Source organism: Brachyhypopomus gauderio, chromosome 13 (genome assembly GCF_052324685.1).
Source record: "Brachyhypopomus gauderio isolate BG-103 chromosome 13, BGAUD_0.2, whole genome shotgun sequence".
Taxonomy (NCBI): domain Eukaryota; kingdom Metazoa; phylum Chordata; class Actinopteri; order Gymnotiformes; family Hypopomidae; genus Brachyhypopomus; species Brachyhypopomus gauderio.
In genome coordinates this window covers 11568266-11587576 of record NC_135223.1, presented here as the reverse complement: position 1 = coordinate 11587576, position 19311 = coordinate 11568266, and the positions used below count along the sequence as shown (strand labels likewise).

The 19311-nt window shown below is 44.2% G+C and overlaps 1 protein-coding gene across 2 annotated transcripts; it reads left to right on the top strand.

The window, feature by feature from the left end:
* The first annotated feature begins 245 nt into the window (after positions 1–245).
* Positions 246–11834, top strand: rasip1 (Ras interacting protein 1). Of its 2 annotated transcripts, none has more exons than XM_076970903.1 (16): positions 246–630; positions 1653–1774; positions 2443–2894; positions 3355–3615; positions 4283–4515; positions 4709–4867; positions 5302–5506; positions 6444–6742; positions 7037–7198; positions 7882–7922; positions 8488–8642; positions 8952–9064; positions 9181–9475; positions 9704–9867; positions 10391–10532; positions 10710–11834. In XM_076970903.1, the coding sequence occupies exons 2-16, from the start codon at positions 1653–1655 to the stop codon at positions 10886–10888; spliced, it is 2982 nt and encodes a 993-aa protein (XP_076827018.1). In that variant the 5' UTR covers positions 246–630; the 3' UTR covers positions 10889–11834. The 2 variants fall into 2 exon arrangements, with proteins under 2 accessions (XP_076827018.1, XP_076827017.1); XM_076970902.1 differs by having other exon boundaries at positions 246–657.
* Positions 11835–19311: the final 7477 nt, after the last annotated feature.

Here is a 19311-nt window from a genome sequence, read left to right as displayed (position 1 = left end):
ATGTTAGACTGATTGAGATTCTAACTAAATTCAGGGTACATCTGAACAGGATGTAGCCTGATGCCTATTTATTGGATAAACAGCAAATGCCCTTACTCTGGCTTCAAATTATCACAATCTCTTTCTATAAGCATAAACGTTTGGCTGTGTTTTTGGCCTGACATCGTGTGCGCTCTCTACATCCTAACATCTCTCTCTCTCTCTCTCTCTCTCTCTCTCTCTCAGGATATAGGTGTTGTCCTGCCATGGGGAAGGAAATTCTGTCACTAAGAACAATGGGCTTGCTTCTCTATCTATAGACCCAGATCAGGAGTGAAAGAAAGAAAAAGAGGGAGACAGAGAAAGCAAAAGCAAGGACTATTAGAGGTGTAGGGGAGGACAAGTGGAGAAATACAGGGGTTCCAAATGAACAAGAAATGCTTTGAGAAGCAAGACTCTGATTAGGTCAGAAAGGAAAGCAGCGTCAAACAGTGTGAGGATACCTCCCAGTGCCAGACAATGGACTTTTCAAACTTCATTTCTCGGGAATAAGGCGAGGTAACAGTGAAACAACAATTTCGAGGTAGCACAATTTTCATGACAATAGGATCCTCGAAAGAGATTTAATCCGATACGAGAGCATCGCAGTGGGTGAGTCACACTGAACATCATCTGCTGGTGAGAGGAATCACTTTACTATGTCTTCAAGAATACAAATGTGTGAACTATAGTTAGGGTGTATCTTCCACAAAAGATACCACGAAATGAACTGAAATCGGTTTAGGCCATTATCAAAAGGTAGTTCTGGAGTTTGATGTGTGAAAGGTGAAATATGGTCAGCAGTCCAAACTAATATCAGGAAAGTTGTCATTTGCGCCATGAAAATCACTGAAATCGGATTTGGCCTATATTAGAATGTGGGTTGAGGGTCTGACATTGCTCCTGCTGCCAGAGAGGACGCTTAGCTCCACAAACAATGGGAATTATTACACAAATTATTACAATGATACACATTTAAGCCCTGTAGCAGTACTTTAAACTTTAAGGGTTTCTTTTGATTAGACAGCCTTGCTCAACAGAGCGTTTACAGGACCAGTATCATTGGTTCGTCAGAACCATCCATGTGGGCTGACTCTTACCTGACTCTACCTCAACCCCAATAAATAACTTAGTTCAGAGTCATTTTCCTGAAGGCCTGAATATTCCCTGTGCAATAGTGTGGCCTTCCCCCCTTACCCCTACATTAACATTGTGGTTTTGCTCATAGCTGAACCAAGCAGGAAAAATGCTCAACCTTGCATGTCCTCATTACTCGAAAGGATATTTCAGGATTTCCTGTCATCTATCAACTGATGTCATAAACTGTAAGCTGATTTGGATGAGGACAATAGGGCAAAAGATTAACCACACAAACAAGAGAAATTCCTAATAGTGTTAGCCTCTAAAGATGACTCATGTTATTAGCCACATGAACCTAACTCGCACTCTTTTGTCCTTGTGTCCTTCTTTCTTTTGACCTATTTTCATTCATTTCATTTCCACCCTTTTGTTTCCATTCTTTCTCCTATGAATATTCTTTCGGTTATTTATCCATCTTTGATCATTTGTTCCTTTCCGCTCCATTTCTGTGAATTATTTCTGTGTACCTCTTCATCCCTCCTTTGACTGCCAAGATGGAGGAGTCTGGTAGTCCTCGTTTCAGGAAGCTCCATTTCCCGGTGGGCCTGTGGATAAATTCTCCACGGAAGCACTTTGCCAAGCTGGGAGCACGCTGGCCCAGTGCAGTGTCAGTCAAGTCAGTAGACGTTTTTATAGTTTCATGTTATAGAAAGAAAAGCCAATGTTATTATCCTTTTTTCCCTGTCTGTAACACTTAAGTATTTCTTTATGCGCTGGTATTAAAGGCACAGTGCCAGACTAGACAGTGTTTGTGTTTGTCCATTCCAGCACCAGGACTCACCACTACTCACCAGGTTCAAAGCCTTGAAGGGGGCCTAAGAATCATTACACCATGTCCATTAGAGGCTCAGATTTCCGACCCCCCAAACACAAACCTCAAAGCTATGGCCAGTCTGCCCACAAAGCTCTAATTGCTGTCACATTCCAAATAATACACATAGATAAAGAGCAAAATAGACCTTTCCAAATTCTATTGTAGACACCGTATAAGGACATTATAGGTTAATAATGAATTCTCTATTTACAGGTTTAAAAGCAATTGTGTATTTACTCTATGTCAAAGGATTTTTGTACCTGAGGTTCAGGTTTTAGTTTTTTTAATATGTAATTTAAGTTTTTTAATTTGTGTAATTAAAGAATTAAAGAAATATGTTAAAAATGGTGAAAGTGGTGTGTGGAGTGGAGTGGTGAAAATGGCTCATAGTGGTTAAAACAGGTTTACTTTGCAAACATTATGTGCATCTTGTTTATTTTTGAAAATCACTTTCTCCTTCACTTCTTCAGATCTACCAATAGCTCAGATGCAGCCTCCGTGCATGAAGCCCCACCCCCAGCCCCTCCCTCTTCCCTTTCACTCTCTAGCCCCTCTCTAGCACCACCCTCCCCCTCACCCACCCCGGCCTTCCTTCGCCCTCGTCCAGCCAATCAACAGTCTCGTGCCAAGCGCCTGTCCCATCTCTTCCTGAGAGGGAGGTCCAACAGCGATCGTGACCGTGCCATCGGAGAACGAGAGAGGGAATTGTGGGCACACTCGGCTACTCCATCGTCGCATCACTACCTGCCCCCTGCGTCATCTTCAGCCCCGGGCCTGGTGAAGATCTACGGCGATGCTCTCTCGAGTGGAGCAAACTACCGTAGCCTACTGGCTAACATCCACTCTACCGCCCGACAGCTCATCCAGCAGGTCATCACCCGCTACACTGAAAGAGAGCGAGAGAACGAGAGCGATGATATAGGTGACTAAAGGAGCGATATTCTCTGGAGTGTGTGGGACACTGGATGGTCTATAAGTCCTGGAGCACCACAGCACAGCACAAGGTTATCTTGTGTCTTCTTAGTAACACAACTGATTCAAGTCATGAAAGGCTTGAGTCAGGGGTGTCATGCTACCTTGTGAGTCAGGAGTGAGTTAGGTGTGTCACACTAGACTGTGTTAGACATGTCACACTACACTGTGCTTGGCAGTGCTACTCCAGGGCTGTATTTGAGAAGAAACACTTAAAAACCACTTAAGTGGTTTAATATACTGTATAAGTGTTGAATTGTGTGTTTCTGCATGGAAAAACTACCATTGCAGGTCTATGGACCAATATATTGTTGAGTGTACGAACGATAAATCACTTACAAGGGCACTGGGTCTATATTTGGAGATGACTAAACCTACCGAATGTCCCAACATCCTGTGCACCTGCTCAGCTCCACAGAAGCATTCCCCGGAGGACTTCCTGCTGTGCGATGTCATCGGAAAGCCCATCCAGCAGGCAGACGGAGCCGTACAATGGCAGACGGAGTGTCGGAGGGGCGTGGCTCCCTGGGAATGTCCCCTGCTCCTGGTGGACATGTGGAGGCCCAAGGATGGCTTCGAGCGGCGCTTTGAGATCCAGCGGCGAGACGATTACGAGAGGGAGGAGAAGGAGAAGGAGAAGGAAAGAGAGAGGGACGGAGAGAACTGCCAAGGTGAGACAGCAGGGCTCCTGGGTTGGAAATGAGCTGTGGCACTGTGGTAGTTGTCCTTGCCTCCCTACCAATAGCAGGTCTTTAGATATACTATATAGGTAATACAAGATGCTATGTCAGTGCAATGTAGACACTGATATGTGGCACGCTGTTCTTTAAAAAAATAGTGACTACTGAGTTTGAAAGGACAATACACCACTTCACAGAAGCAGCATGGTTCAGCACCCAGATATCAGCTTAGAAGCTCACCAGTGATAAAGAAGCATGATTGGCTGACCAGTGATGAATAAGCATGATTGGCTGACCAGTGATAAATAAGCTACTGATTGGCTGACCAGTTCTTGATGCCACCAGATGAACTTTAGTATGTGACTGTATAAAATGCACTTATAAGACAGATGACCCATATAAAATAGCCAGTGAGTATACACCTATATAAGCTCAGATACATATTTTATATTTATACAGTTGAGGTGAAATGTGCTATTGTATAACACTTTTATTTATAGATTTATAAATGGCCATATGTAGTATTGCTTCAAAATACAGAAATGAGCGTTACGCAGCAGAAATCATCAGTTCCCTTTTAGTAATTCATAAACATATAAATGGTTAAGAATGATTGAGTGTGTAGAGCAATTTGATGGTTTGATTGCTGCAACTGCAGTGCGCTGGAGGCGGAGCCGGATGTCATCAGGGGGCGGTCCTGATGAGGAGAGAGGTCACCGGGGTCGCAACACGGAGCTCAGAAGGAGTATCAGCGATATGAACCTGAGCTTGAGGCGTCGCCAGGGCAACCAGGCCACCAACGACCCCAGACGTGTTGGCAACACCCCGACCAATGGTGGACCACAGGACAGGAAGAACATTGTGAGCATGATAGCAACGGATGCGGGAGAGGTGAGAGCTCGGCACGAGAGACAGAGAGAGAAGAAACCAAGAAAAGTGTGGCCGAGGCATGATATACATCACACATATGTGGAACGGATCTAGACACTGTGTACTTTTTACAGTGCGAGTTTCTTGTGAAAATCACAATTGACAAATATTTACATTTACTTATTTCTCACAACTTTTATCGTCTGCACTTTAGGTTACCACATCAAGGATTTCGAGTGATGTGGAGAGACGCCCACGAGGGTCGGAAGAAGAGAAAGATACCTGTGACCTGGAAGTGATGTCCCAAAGCCTGATCCTCCCGCCCACAGACCGTCCCTACTTCCTGCTGCTGCAGGGCTTTGACCAAAGCAAGGCTAGACATGCAGTACCACACTATCACAGCGCTGTCTCATGACATCATACCTGCATCCCCCCCTTATCGCAACATACCATCTCCTCTTTTATACCTTCAAGTTTATCTGCCATAGACCATGCAGCACAGAAGAGCTATACACGGTCATACAATGACCTAGCGGGCCACACAGTGCCCCCACACACTCGCTGTGTCTACATCTGGCCCCGCTGCACAATGACCTCACACAAGAGCACATTGTTGAAAACTGTAACACACTTCATCCCTTATCAGCTTGCCATTTTTTGAAGACGGTAAACTTAAGATCGCGCCGATTTTCATAACAGGCGAAAATGACAACAAGCTTTTTTTATCCACTTTGGCCGTCTCTCCCTTTCAGCTTCTTCCTCGCTCCCTGACTCTCTGACACAGCCTCTTCTGTCTTATCCGCCCAGGACTTTGTGCTGTACATCATGGCGGGCCACACACACGTGTTCGGGCGGAAGCCGAGCATCCGCGAGAGGGAGAAGGACAGGGAGAGGGAGAGGAAGGGGAAGAGGCCCCTCAGAGTGGACTCCTTCCTCTCAGCTCCCGACCTGCTCACCCGCCACCTCCTCGTGAGGAGGGACTCCGCTGTCCCTGAGCAGCCCCGCGGTCAAGGTAGCTCACACACACACACACACACACACACACACACACACTGAGATAAATGGCAGGAAAAGGCCAGTTTGTTTGGTATTTGGTGCACCAGTAATAATCATATACTCATACACACAGTGGATAGCCCACTATGTAGACCAAGATGTTGCCTGTAACAGAGTCCTCTTGGGCCCTTGCTATTAATGCTTTTGATTTACAATAGTCATTGTCATTCTGTATAAAATCAACTAAGAAAAAATGAGTTAGCAACACCAATCACTGTATTTTTAACTACCTCTCAGGATCATACAAAATAACTTTAAAATGTCTTTAGGGATGAATACTTATGACATGTCATTGTAAGCCCAAACAAAGACCTGATAACCTGCATTGTTAAAATCTCTTTGTAACCATCAAAGTTTTCAACATCAACCACATGTTTATAGATGCACACAGAGAAGAGAACTGAAATGAAAAACACCTCAGCAGAGCTTATATATATATATATATATATATATATATATATATATATATATATATATATATATATATATATATATAATCCAATATCATAACACAAAGCACATAATGTGACTCTTCAGCTACATATTTACACTCTATGTTAATCTTTGGCTTTAGTTACTGCACACTGTGTGATTTAGAGATCAATAGTACCAATAGTACTAAAAATAAGATTTGGAGCCACAGTTATGAAAATATTCAGAACTGACTGAAAATCATTATTACCCCATTTTGTTGTTAAAAAAAACTGCCTTTGACATCATTTGGTGTTCATGCTGTCACAAGTGTCTTCTGAAACAAGGTCATCTCACAGACGACCTCAAGTCAATGATTGTAGTAAAAGCTCTGCTTGTTCACAGCCATTCTTTTAACTGCTAGTGCTAGAACATTTACTCAGTCTGTATGATCATACTCTGTACTCTTATTGTTTCCATAGCTTTGATGCGTCCATTCAGAGGAGCAGCTGTGACCCATAACGGGGTTGTACTGTACAGAGAGACGGTACTTAAGCCCGGAGACCTGATAGGGCTCGGCAGTCACTTCCTCTTCCTGTACCGTGATCCCCGAGTGACCCCTGCCCCGCCCCTTGCGCTGGCCCCACCCTGGCAGGCTGACATGACAACTTCCTTTGGCGCCGGAAACATGGTGGACAGGCAGGAGGCTCTCAGGCACTATCTAGGATCCACTGAGGCAATGTTGAAATTCCAGGCTAAGCATGCAGACGACCTCCTTCAGGTACAGCGCACCACCTGTGTACTTGCCAGTGCGTTCAGATATTCCATAGCATTGTCATTGTAAAAGCTAAATAACCTCTACAGATGAACAGAGACACATTGCATGGGCTCCTACAGGTGGGTTAGCTGCTAGATGCTGTATACAACTGGCAAAAAGAGAACAGGTAATGGGGTTAAATATGGATGCAGATGAATGAATTTCCATGGCTGAAAACTGCTGCTGTTTAGAGTTGTATACAAGCTACAATACTGCGAATTCAGTTACTCTGTTATTAACTTTCTATTTTTGTTTTAGGAAATTATCTCGAAGAATTCGACTCCAGATTCAGGAGGCGGACCCCTAGCGCCAGCTTATCTGCTGTCACTCATGATTGAACACGCCTCCAAACATCTGGACCCTGCATTAACACCCCAACTATTGTTAAAGGCAGCAAATCAGATAAAAGCAATTGTGTGGGTGAGCATCAGTCCCCACTTCTATTCATTAAAAAAATATGAATTTAGAAAAAATTGATTGGTCAAAAATATCTACATTGTCGCCATGTGTTTTTAAAGTCTGCACTGATACCTGTAGGGTCATATATTTAGAATGTGTTATCGGGTCATCTCGCGCCGTCTGAATGCAGAAGGACAATATAGTCCAGTTATAGCCACAGATAGAGAAGTTTAGAGCAGGGGGAACTCATGATTAAAGTAAAGCAGAACTGCTGAAAAAAGATTTTGAGATGGTGGTGTGTGTTTGTGTGTTTGTGTGTTTGTGTGGTTGTGTGTGTGTGTATGTGTGTTTGTGTGGTTGTGTGTGTGTGTATGTGTGTATGTGTGTTTGTGTGTTTGTGTGTGGTTGTGTGTGTGTGTACTTTGAGGACCTGGGGCCAGGGTAGGCTGTGGTGTGAGGAGACACAGCTGCACACACATGGGCTTTCACTGGTATTTCACTGGAGTTTGTAAACAGAGGTTGACTGATGTCATTTCCACCCGTTTGGAAAATGTGCTGTCATTGTCCGGACACATTGGCCAAACACACCCGCCCAAGCATTCATCCGAGTCTGCTCTAATCTCTCTCTCTCTCCCTCTCTCTCTCTCTCTCTCTCTCTCTCTGTCTCTCCCCCCTCCACCCCCGTTCCATTATTCATGTTCCAGGACAACATTAAAGAATTTGGAGACAAACATCCCACACAAACGTAAGACACAGGATTTCTGGATTGAACACATGTCATATAGGATGTGTTTTGTGCCCTTGTGGCTACAACAGGACCATGTGCTAAGTACCGATCAGAAGTCACATGGTGCTCAGACTTGTTGTTAAGAATTGAAAGCCCATACATCTAAACATGAAAAAAGAATGGAACTCCTGGATAGAAATTAAATTATGACCTCTACAACCCCAATGTAATTCTAAAACCATTAATTTATAATTAGTAGTGTAAGAAGCTGCAGACCTCCTCCAGTCCATTCAGACAGTAGACATACTGAAGACACGAGGGATTAGTTTTGGGTCTGCTAGGAGATTTTATCTTGATCGTAGTGAATTAACAATATCAGAGCAAGAGTCTGATGATAAAGTGCAATCTCATTCATTTAATCTATATAGAACCCCAATGACTGAATTTTTTAACTTTTGTGTTTGATTTAATTGATGGTGGTGAATATGTGTGTGTGTGTGTGTGTGTGTGTGTGTGTGTGTGTGTGTGTGTGTGTGTGTGTGTGTGTGTGTGTGTGTGTGTGTGTGTGTGTGTGTGTGCGCAGTTCTCCAGACTCCGAAGCTGACCTTCCTCCTCCTAGCGTGCAGAAGCTCTCCTCTGACCTCAGACCCCTCATGTTCTGGATGTCCAATGCCACTGAGCTCCTCAACTTCTTCCAGGTCAAAACCGAAGCCATGGAGAAGGAGTGGGAATTTGAAGGTGAGAAAACAAAAAGTAAAGCTAAATTTTACTAGCTGAATTTCCAGGTAAAAGGATATATATACTAACGTATACAAAAAATACATACTAAATGTATATTTTAAAACATACTAAAATTATATACAATGGCCATCTAATTCTTGACAACCATGCTTTTTTTTTACATTTGATCAGCCAATCTAGCTGTGAGCTCCTTCACAAATCAGATTAATGTACACTGTTCTTAATTCAGCTGCTTTTGTAAATATATCTCTGATTTATGAATATGGTTCATGTATGTTCATGTATTGCCATTCTCGCTGCCTTTAGTGCCCGGAGACCCTGTTCTATCAGCTGACATGGACACTTGTTCTGAGGCGCTGGCGCAGCTGGATGATGTCATCATGCACACCTTCCAGCAGTGTGTGTATCACCTGACAAAGGTGGGAGGTGCTAGACACCACTACATAGATTTTAAAGACATGCCCTGAGGTACTGCTGAAAGAAAGTTAACCGAAAGCTCACTCTATCCATGGTTGTGTCACTTTTGCACCATCAGACGCTGTACTCTCTCCTCCCCACCCTCCTGGACACCAACCCTTTCTCGAGCGAGGACAAAGAGAAGGAGAAGGCTGGTGCAAAGGATGGCACGGGCCACGCGGGAGGAGGCGAGGGGGAGGAGGAGGGGGACGTGTCCGCCCTGCCCCCCACGGTGGCCGGCCTGGTGGAGGTGTACCGCTGCTCGCTACAGCTGTCACGTGACGCCTGCCTCTCGCCGCCCCTCACCTCACAGACTTTTGGCTACCTCTTCTTCTTCACCAACACCTCACTCCTCAACACCCTGCTGGAGAGAGGTAACTTCTCCAGAATGCTCTGGAGGGGGGCCTCCAGAGACATCCACACTAGATCAATAAAACATTATCGTTATTCATGCACAAAAAACACCTGTGTCGTTCTTGGGTTTATATTCTGGGTTTATTTTTGGGTTTATATTATGTGACAGAACTTAATTTGGTAATGAAGTAATTTGGTACACTTTGGTCTAGATTCGTGATTTGATTATGTGTATTTATGTTTTCTAGATGGTTTGTTTTCCTGGTCTCGTGCAGTGCAGATTCGCACTAATCTAGACCTGGTCCTAGACTGGCTGCAAGGGGCTGGCCTAGGAGATATTGCCTCAGAATTCCTCAAGAAGCTGTCAGTCACGGTGAACTTCCTGTGCATCCCTAAGACCCGGCTCATCCAGGTAAGGCCGTTTGGGAGCGGAAGAAAGTTTCCTGATGAGTAGCAGTATGATAAAAAGAGTATGGATGTATTGCCAGTCCCTGTTGCTACGTCTGGTGTATGTTAGCAAGAACTGTGAAATCAATCAAAGCAGCATTAATTATGTTCAACAGAGAACTACACCATTTGCTATGTTCAGCTCAACATGTCCATTCATTGTACGTCCTGAAAAGATCAGCCATTTTAAGATTACACAGGCAATTACCAATTTTCTAAACAAATGTGTCTTTAAAAGCGTATAGGGACATACAAGGGGTTTCTTTAAACACTTATATATAATCCAGATGCCTTAAGGCTTATTGGCCTAGAAGCTGAAAGTATATCAGCTATATACATACAGAATTATAGGCCAAGTTCAAACCATTTTTATCCTCTCAGTGCTCCTGGTACTGTGAAAAGCCTATAAAGCCTATAAAAAGCCACTGAAAGTAAGGCTCTCAGTCAGTTCTTTCCTTTATATAAATCCAGTCTCTTTCTTGTGTCAGTCATCTTGGGCCAGCCTACAGGAAGACCATGCCTTGCTAAGCCCTGCCCAGCTTCACCATCTTCTTACTCATTATAAGTTGGGACCAGCTAGAGCTCCGCCTTCCTGCTGGGCTCCACCCCCAGGCACAGAACTTGGAGGTGGTAAGTAGTTTGCCAGTGTGGGACTAATAAAGGATCATTTTAATCATGCTCAGTGAACCCACACACATCATATCTATTTTGCTTAGAGCAAACATCCAACGCTTTTAATAACACTATATGGACTTACAAGTCACATAAAAAAACTTGTCACATTATTTGTTTTCCTTTTTTACTCAGATATTTTTGAGAGTTTCCTGGACCACCCACCTCTCATCCTACCCAATGAGACTCCAAGTTTGGACCTCTCTCAGCCAATTCCAACACCTGAGCTCCAGAAGGAAGTGACACGTTTGCGAACATTCCTGTGGGGGCTGGACCAGGATGAACTTCCTGCCAATCAGCGGACTAGGCTGTAGGCTGTAGAACTTGCCTAGTCCACAAGTCGAAAATATGCCAGTTATTATGGAGCTTTGGTCTTATGCAGTTCCCTCATATGTCTGACTTCCACAAGGGTAAATTTATACAGAGTTCACACCCATAGCCTTGACCTACACAGCTCATATATGAGGATTTAATGTGTATTACTTTCTTTAAAGGAAATCATAAAATTCTAGACTTTGCCTTTAAGTATTGCAGACATAGGCTATGAACCTTTTTTATCATTTATTAGAGAAAAAAATAACTGAAAAGTTGTGCAGGTTGGGTTTGAATAAAGCCAGCACTACATTGTTAAAATCAAAAGACACAAATTGTACTGCTTAAACTGCACAATTTAGGACAAAGCAATACAATGAAGATAATATTATGTAATTGTATGGTTTAGAAAACTCATTGCCTGGTTGCAATGATTACATTTCATTGATTGTCTTACTTCTAGGCTAATTAAGAATTGAGTGTGTTTTCATTCATTTTTACTTCTTATAAATGTAAAAGGTTTATGGTGGTGACCTATTATAAGTACATTACTGCACACTAATAATAAGAATATAACATTACAATGTGTAATAAACACTTGCTTTAAAGTTTGTATGGCACATATTTCAAACTACATAAGATGTTCCATTTTACGGTCCTTTGCTATAAACTTATTTTAGTCAATACACTTAATTTTTTAAAGTTAAAGTTTTTGTTTGTTTGTTTGCATTCAGAGTGAAAAGGGCAGCAGCTGCATCGCCAGCCCCACGTCAGCTCTCCACTTTACTATAACATTCATGATCTAGATGTAATCCATAAATACACACTGTTAAAGTCTGGAGCCAACACTAACATCTGCTTCCTGCTGTAATATATCAATTCCCACATTGTTATATTGGTCATCTATATGCATCGTGTCTTTCCAATAAACTTAATTAATTAATGGAATGCGACCGGTTCCGTTTAAATCAGTCAATTGTTTTTGTTGTGTATTGAATCAGCGGAGTTCAGCTCATGTCATTCCATTAATCAACACTGGGTGGCGTGATCGCAATACACAAAGACCTAATAAATTATCACACTAAGACCCCATGACAACTGGGCTACCGTGACAGGTAGGCCGCTCACCAAAGGCGTAAATACCTTATTCGTCTCTCTCAAGGTAGCATATTATAGTAGTGTATATGTTTCAACCGTATCTTCTATAATTAGTCAGTTAGGTAGAAATGTAAGTATGGGACACACGGACCATTTGTCTCTGTTTTACACTCACAGCCATTTCTAAAAGCTAGAGAAGATTGATGGTAGAACGAGATTCAGTTACATCCACAATTACATACATATACATAGACATCTCATTTCTTCAGGCAGTGATACTTCACAAGATAAAGGTGAGAAGCAGGTCAATGTCAAGGCAGACCTGTCAGGGATGCTATCACGTGTGTTGTGGCAAGAGAACGTGTCGTCTTTCACGCTGACTTGTAGTTATATTTCGCTGTTATTCTTTCACTTTGGACCGCACGAACATTCTCATCTTCACTCTAAATAAAAACAGCAATCTCAGCAAGCTCAGCGTGGAGAATAATTTTAATGGTGCATCTACATCACAACTGGCTTTATTGAATAAGTACCACCACTGTCGTCATCTATTTTGTGGAAGCTGCTGTTAATATGAGACTTTTTCCGTCTGTTGTTTTGGTTGAGAGCCAGTCTCTGTCTTCCTGTCAATGGCTCGACTCTCACGCGCTTTACGGTAAGCAGATGGCGATTCCGTGAGAGTCAATTACATCATTCCGGACTTTGATTGGGTAAGACGTCCCCAATCTTCATATTGAAAAAACCCATGCACGAAGTCATCGAAGAAAATCAGTGGTAGATTCGTGATTCATCGTTTAGAGTCCCTGTGGTAGAACTTTAATCAATTAAGTGACTATGCCATTTCTGATTTTGAATTCCGTGTGGTTTGTGAGTGAGACTCGCCGACGGCTATTTGGAGCATGTCATCCACTCATTATGGAAAGGATCTTTGATTTGGTATTGGGTGAAAACAGTAAAGATGTTTTTGAGGGCCTAAGTCAAACAGTAGCAATGCTGTAGTGCCGAAGTGATGTGTTCTCCGCTCTTTATCGTTAAACTTGTGTCTCATAGTCTGATCCCTCTGTGCAGAAGCATCATGTCTGTGTGTACCATGAGGGCCCTCCAACCCTAACTAATAAAACACCCAACCCACGTCCACACAGAGTGATTCAAGTAGGCCTATATACAGTGTGTATAGCCATACAACAAACACAAAACTACACCCTTTTAATGTAGCAATCACCAACCAACTACACACACATATTAACACGTGGCACACTTGTTAATATTGTGCCGCAATGTTTGATAACCATTTTAAAAAGGAATATTACGTTCTGAGTGGACAAAGGTGAGGAACACACAGCTAGTTATCTTGATTGCAATTAGCAGCACTGAATGTGCAGATAAATAACTTTTTTGCTCTCATTCAGAACTGCTTGATAATCTGTTCAACAATGTAGTTTCTATTTAAAACTCTACTTACCAAACAATTGTGCTCAATTCATGAAAACTTAACGCTTTCTACATTCTAAACTACATGAGCTTTATTTGCGGTCAACTACACAAGCCTCTCTCAAATTTTATATCTGCTTGGTTAAAAACACTAATGTTTGTGCCAAAACTCCAGGCAATCAGATATTTCCTGTTGTTCTAACCTTTTGCAAAATAGTTCACCAATACAAGCCATAATTGGTGCAAATAGTCTACTACATACTGTATACTGCACTCATTACATGCTGTATACTAAATACTTGTTTCCATCAAGGAATGCAGTATGGTATCCAGTATGCGACAAACATAAACGATCCCATGAGGTCATGTGAATGTATGAAGGTTCCGACTACTTGTCGAACCTACATCCAACTACATCTAATTGCATGCTAATTACTAATACTAACTATTGAGTATTTAGCACAGTTAAAAATGTCAAAATTTAACACTCAAAAATCCACTATGCACACTTAGTAATTTTTTGAGTATTGTTTAGATGGATACTACTGTCCCATAATGCAATGTAAAACAGAAATGGAGAAGCTACTTCCATCTGGCTGTTAGACTAGTTAGAGGCAGTCTTCAAAATAGCGTACTACATACTATGAATGTACTAATTGGGATCCCAATCAGTATGCCATATGCAGTTTGCAACTAAATACATTTTTACAGTATATGAAAGATACGAGGTGATGTATTACTTTACAATATTTCAGTATGTACCCAGAGCTATCTTCATGGTGTACTTCATCCCACCCTGCAACAATATTTACATGTTTCTGATGCTAGAAAGCAAGCGTGCTATATAGCTAGCTAGTTAGCCAATGTCAAGCAGACAGACAGCAACAAACATTCAAGAAGCCATGTCGTAAATGCTGCAATAATTGGATCTGCCAGTAGATACCTGATTGGCTCGAGTTTTGGGACAAGCATTCCAATGTTTTACATTGAGCAAATTAAAAACTTTAGAGGTTTGTGGGACTGTGTGCAAACAAACGCTCACTAGCACATAAAAATGTTGAATGTGGAGAGCATTGTTGAGTAGGTTTTCAAGTTTTGAATGGAGCCAGAATGTTTTTTTAGCAAATAAGAAGGTATGTACCTGCACATTCAGTGCTGATATGGGCATTCAAGTTTATTAGCTGTGCGCTCTGAGCACCGTTATCCTCTCAAAGTGTAATATTTCTTTTTAAAACATAATTAGCTTCTCTCAAACATTTTGGCACAAAATTCACCCCATACACACACACACATGCACGCACACCTCCAGGTGCAGCTCCCCACACCTGTTGGAAGTATCTCTCTGTAATTAGGACAACACAATTATTTTTCGGATATGGGGGCGAGAGGGAGGGTGTCGGCGTAGACAATAGAAGGCTTATTCTCCCTGTCCTTCCCCTTCTTTCTATCTCTCAAGTAATGATAGATTCTTCCCCTCTTCAAAGGCCATTGCTTCCCTACAAAACAGCTGAGTCAGGTAACTGGGGAGGTGGGTGGGAATGCATGTTTGTCGGGCTGGACGTCTTTGCCCTGCTGTTTGGTCTCTGGAGCAAGTGCATTTTTCTCTACAGCTACATTCAAATGTGTGTGTGCACGCATGAATATGTGCATGAATGTGTGTGTGTGTGTGCATGAGTGTGTGAGTATATGCACTTGTGTGTGTGTGTGTGTCTACGCACGTGTTCATGTGTTCATGTTCAATCTGCTCTTCTGGCTGAGAAACCCTGATTAGGTAACAGTGGGAATTCCAGGTCTGGCCCTGAAACCCCAGCGCTCATGTGACAGTCTGCACCAAAGCAGAGTGGAATCCACTACAATATCTAAGGCCTGATGCTGTGGTAGCCTTAAGCTGTCAGGAATTGTGTTCAGTATTAGGCACAGGCTGTTGGATAATAAGCAGTGGAAAAAGTGAAATATTCCTCAACTAAAAATATTTATATTTCTACATCAGATAAAGTACTAAAGTCATTTTAAATGTAAATGTATGGTGAGCTATTGCAATTTTTACCAACAGATCCTGCAGAGAATACTCAACTGAAAAGAAAGGTACTCTGGAATGGAAGGACAGCTACTTACGAGTAAAGGACTTAAGTCCAGTAAGGAAGTTCATGTACTTCCGTACTATATTTAACCACACCTGTCAGTAACAGACAGATAACAAATCACATCATGTTTAATAAAAGGATGTGGCTGAAACACAAATTCGCAAATGTATGTGGCACTGTTAAAGCAATCAGCTTGTGTGAAACCAGACTACCCAATTCATCAGAGTATTGACTGAATTCAATTCCATTTTTTCCCCTGTTTGACCCCATGTCCCTGTGGGTCAAGGCTGATCAGAGGAGGAACACGCACACACACTGTGAAAAAATAAGGGTTGTTTTTGTCTGCTGTGTTAATTTACAGTGTTTTACTGTTAAGATGAGGTGAGGGTTACCCAGTAGCACTCAGAATAAGTTTTACATTAGGAGGGAATTTCTACAAATACACTTTTTTGGTAAATAAAATCAGTTTTCCATAAAACATATTTCTAGATCAAAAATGTTTGGGTTGGAAATCATACTTTACTAGTGTGTGTATGTTTTTGTGTGTGTGTGTGTGTGTGTGTGTGTGTGTGTTTGTGTGTGTGTGTGTGTGTGTGTGTGTGTGTGTGTGTGTGTGTGTGTGTGTGTGTGTGTGTGTGTGTGTGTGTGTGTGTATGTGTATGTGTGTGTGTGTGTGTGTGTGTGTGTGTGTGTGTGTGTGTATGTGTATGTGTGTGTGTGTGCATGCATTGGTTTGCAGTTGCACCCACTGTGGTCAGTGCAGTCTAGCCTCCTAGAGTTTCCTTCACTTCTTTGAGCTTGTGTGTAAATGTGTGTGTATGCATGAGACGGTGTGCCCGTGCACGTGTGTGTGTGCATGAGACGGTGTGCCCATGCATGTGTGTGTGTGCATGAGACGGTGTGCCCTTGCATGTGTGTGTGTGCATGAGACGATGTGCCCTTGCATGTGTGTGTGCTCATTTGCATCTGTGTAATAATTTCATCCATGCATAATTCTGTGGAGGTGTGGAATTGGGTGGGTCGTGGACTGTAATGTGGCGCGTGTGTATGTGGACACGTGTGTGTCTGTGTGTGTGTTTGGGGTTAGATTCGGGGCGAGTGAAACACCCAGGCTCACTCCAGGGACAGATTCACTTTCTCCTGCTGCCAGGTTGATTACGTCATCACAGCTCACCATATAAAAGAGCCCTGTGATGTCATGCTGTCAGAGAGAGGCTGCCCAGTGTTAGAGAGTTGACTGGGGTTACCCTCAAAACCTCAACACACACACACACACACACACACACACACCTCTATCATTACTTTCTCTAGTCACTTGGTCCCTGTCTGTGTCTCCCTCTCTGTTTCCTTTCACCTCTCCCCTACCTTTTCCCCCACTCCCTCCATCTCTCATCTTGTCTCTCTCACTCCACCCTAACCCTTACTCCCCATTTCCCTCTCCACCTTTCCCTGGCCCTGCCTCTCTGGGTTTCAGGCTGACCCCTCTGACACTCCCTCCTCACAGCACATTCGTGCCCTGCTCTCCACTCAATCCTATACCGCTCCTCTCTTCTCCTCCCCTCTCCTCTCTTCTCCTCCCCTCTCCTCTCTTCTCCTTCCCCCAGTTCTGGGCAGCAGGACCACGCAGCTCTGTGGGCTGGGCCCGTGTTCTGACACACTCGCTTTTTCTGTCGCACTTTTGTTCCGTCCTGCGTCATCGCTGTTGACCGAGCGGACCCCACACTTGTGGGGCGGGCGGGCGCGCGCCCGGCCCCGGTACGGCGCTAGCCCGAGTTAGCGCCTGTAATCTGATGGCCATGTTTATTTTATGTAAGCTCCCTTTGAAGGTGCTGAGAAAGTCTTTGGGCTTTTTGTCCACAGCTCGCTTTGGCCGGCCGCGTCGAGGTGCTCGCAGTGGTAATACCCAGGAAGAATAATATTTGCATTCGTATTCACTCCAAACAAGGTTTTTTCCATATTAGTGTCAGAAAGGGGAGCTTGCTCTCTCTCTCTCTTCCTTTCCCTCTCTCCCTCTTTCTCTCTCTCCCCTTGCTCCTTTTCTCTCTCGGGTTCTCCCACTCTAAAGTATGATCTCTGGGTCCTGGCTAAGGCTGTTGGCCCAGCTCTGCTCTATCAAGACTCATTACGCCTCCACCGTCTGTTAATAGGTACTTAAACCCTTCAGCCTGCCGGACGCTGCCCGAGGGTCACCGGAGGAGGAGGTTCGGAGGAGGTTCTCCTCTGCCACCTGGGCACTCCCTGCCCATTTGAGTCCCCACACGCTAGTCACAGGGTTGCCAACTTTTCAAGTTCGCGTGGAGTGAGAGTTGAACCTGGAGGGGGTGGCGAACGTAAATTGTTACCGGGCGGGGTGTAAAATGGACACAAATTAAGTATTATATCGTGATAAATCGATCGCCAGTGGTTGGCGCCAGAGCGAACTAGTAACTCATTGAATCATAGATGTGGATCAGAGGTAAATAAACTAGATTTTTTTTTCGGCGTGAGAAATCGGATGTGTGGCGTGAGAGCGTGTGAAGACGGTCAAATGCGTGTGTCTCACGCTCAATGCGTGAGAGTTGGCAACCCTGTAGTCACAAAACCTCCCTGTCTGTCCAACCTGAATACACTGCAGTATCCCACCTGGGGAGAAATCTTCTTCTCTGAAAGAGCCGTTGTGCGTCGCCGAGATCAGCTGTGGCGGAGGCCGTAACCGGAGGCTTGATTCTGCACGGTGAAGTAGTCGTGTTATAGCATTGTTTTATGAGCAATCACCTTTGTTTTATTGCCGGCTATTGAAAAGGAGTCTTTGTGTGCACTTGTGTATGCGCGCCCGCACACGTGCGTTGCAGCCTATCTGCGGAAAGCCCTCTGACATCATGCGCCTAACTCCAGCGGCTCTGTACTCATTCAAGTAAATTACAGTGTGTCATTTGTACATCACTGAGGGGGCGGGGCTTGACACCAGGCCAAAAGACAGCCCCTTCTCCACATCAGTGACTATGGGAGAAAGAAAACATTAAGCCACCCTTTCGTTCTTCCTTTCATCCTGATGTGCAGATGACGCAGCCATTTCTCCCTCTCTATGTGTTCTGCAATGTTTCATTACCCAGCAGCCCTCTCTGTCCATTCTGCTCGGGGTCTCTCTCCGTCTCCCTAGCTCCCTGTGCGCCTCTCTTGTGCCCTGCCAAGACGTTCCGGATCATTCTTCACTGTCACCGCCTCACACCACTCCCAAAAACCCATCTCACTCCTCTGTTCCAAATGGGCCGGGCCCGAGCCCCGGCGCCGGCTGTGGGATCGGAGCCTGGCGTTTGTGATGTCAGACGTGTGTGTGTTCTGGGCCTCGGTGTCGGGTGGGAGGGGTGTGTCATGCACTTTCCTTATGGCCCATCGCATCGCACAAGCAGTGATGTAACGCGGTGAAACACCGGGGAAAACAGCTCCGGTGCTCGCGTGATCCGACCTCCCAGCCCTCCCCACTCCTCTCTCCTCTCCGTTTCTCTCCCTTTCTTTCCCTCATGTTCCTGGCTCTGAGCCACTCAGGCTGAGGCTGATTGGAGGGAGAAAGTCTGGAGCCAGGTCGATGGTGGGTAGAAGGTGAGGTGTAAGGCGTGTCACCTGACCCCGGGATCAGCTCGGGCTGAGTCACCAGCGGCCTCCGCGCCCTTTGACCTCCGTGTCCCGCCACGCTGCTGCTGGATCTCGAGTCACTTTGCCCAAGAGAGCCGCTCGGCCGACCGAGCCAGTCCTCCCGGCGTTCCCTCCCTCTCACCCCCTCATTCCCTCCCTCTCACCCCCTCGTTCCCTCCCTCTCACCCCCTCATTCCCTC

Excerpts from the sequence above, each read along its gene's own strand:
- rasip1 (XM_076970903.1), top strand. The coding sequence starts at position 1,653 with ATGGAGGAGTCTGGTAGTCCTCGTTTCAGGAAGCTCCATTTCCCGGTG. Across the intron at positions 9,065-9,180 it reads GTGTGTATCACCTGACAAAG|ACGCTGTACTCTCTCCTCCC; the intron begins GTGGGAGGTGCT and ends TTGCACCATCAG. Across the intron at positions 10,533-10,709 it reads AGGCACAGAACTTGGAGGTG|ATATTTTTGAGAGTTTCCTG; the intron begins GTAAGTAGTTTG and ends TTTTTTACTCAG.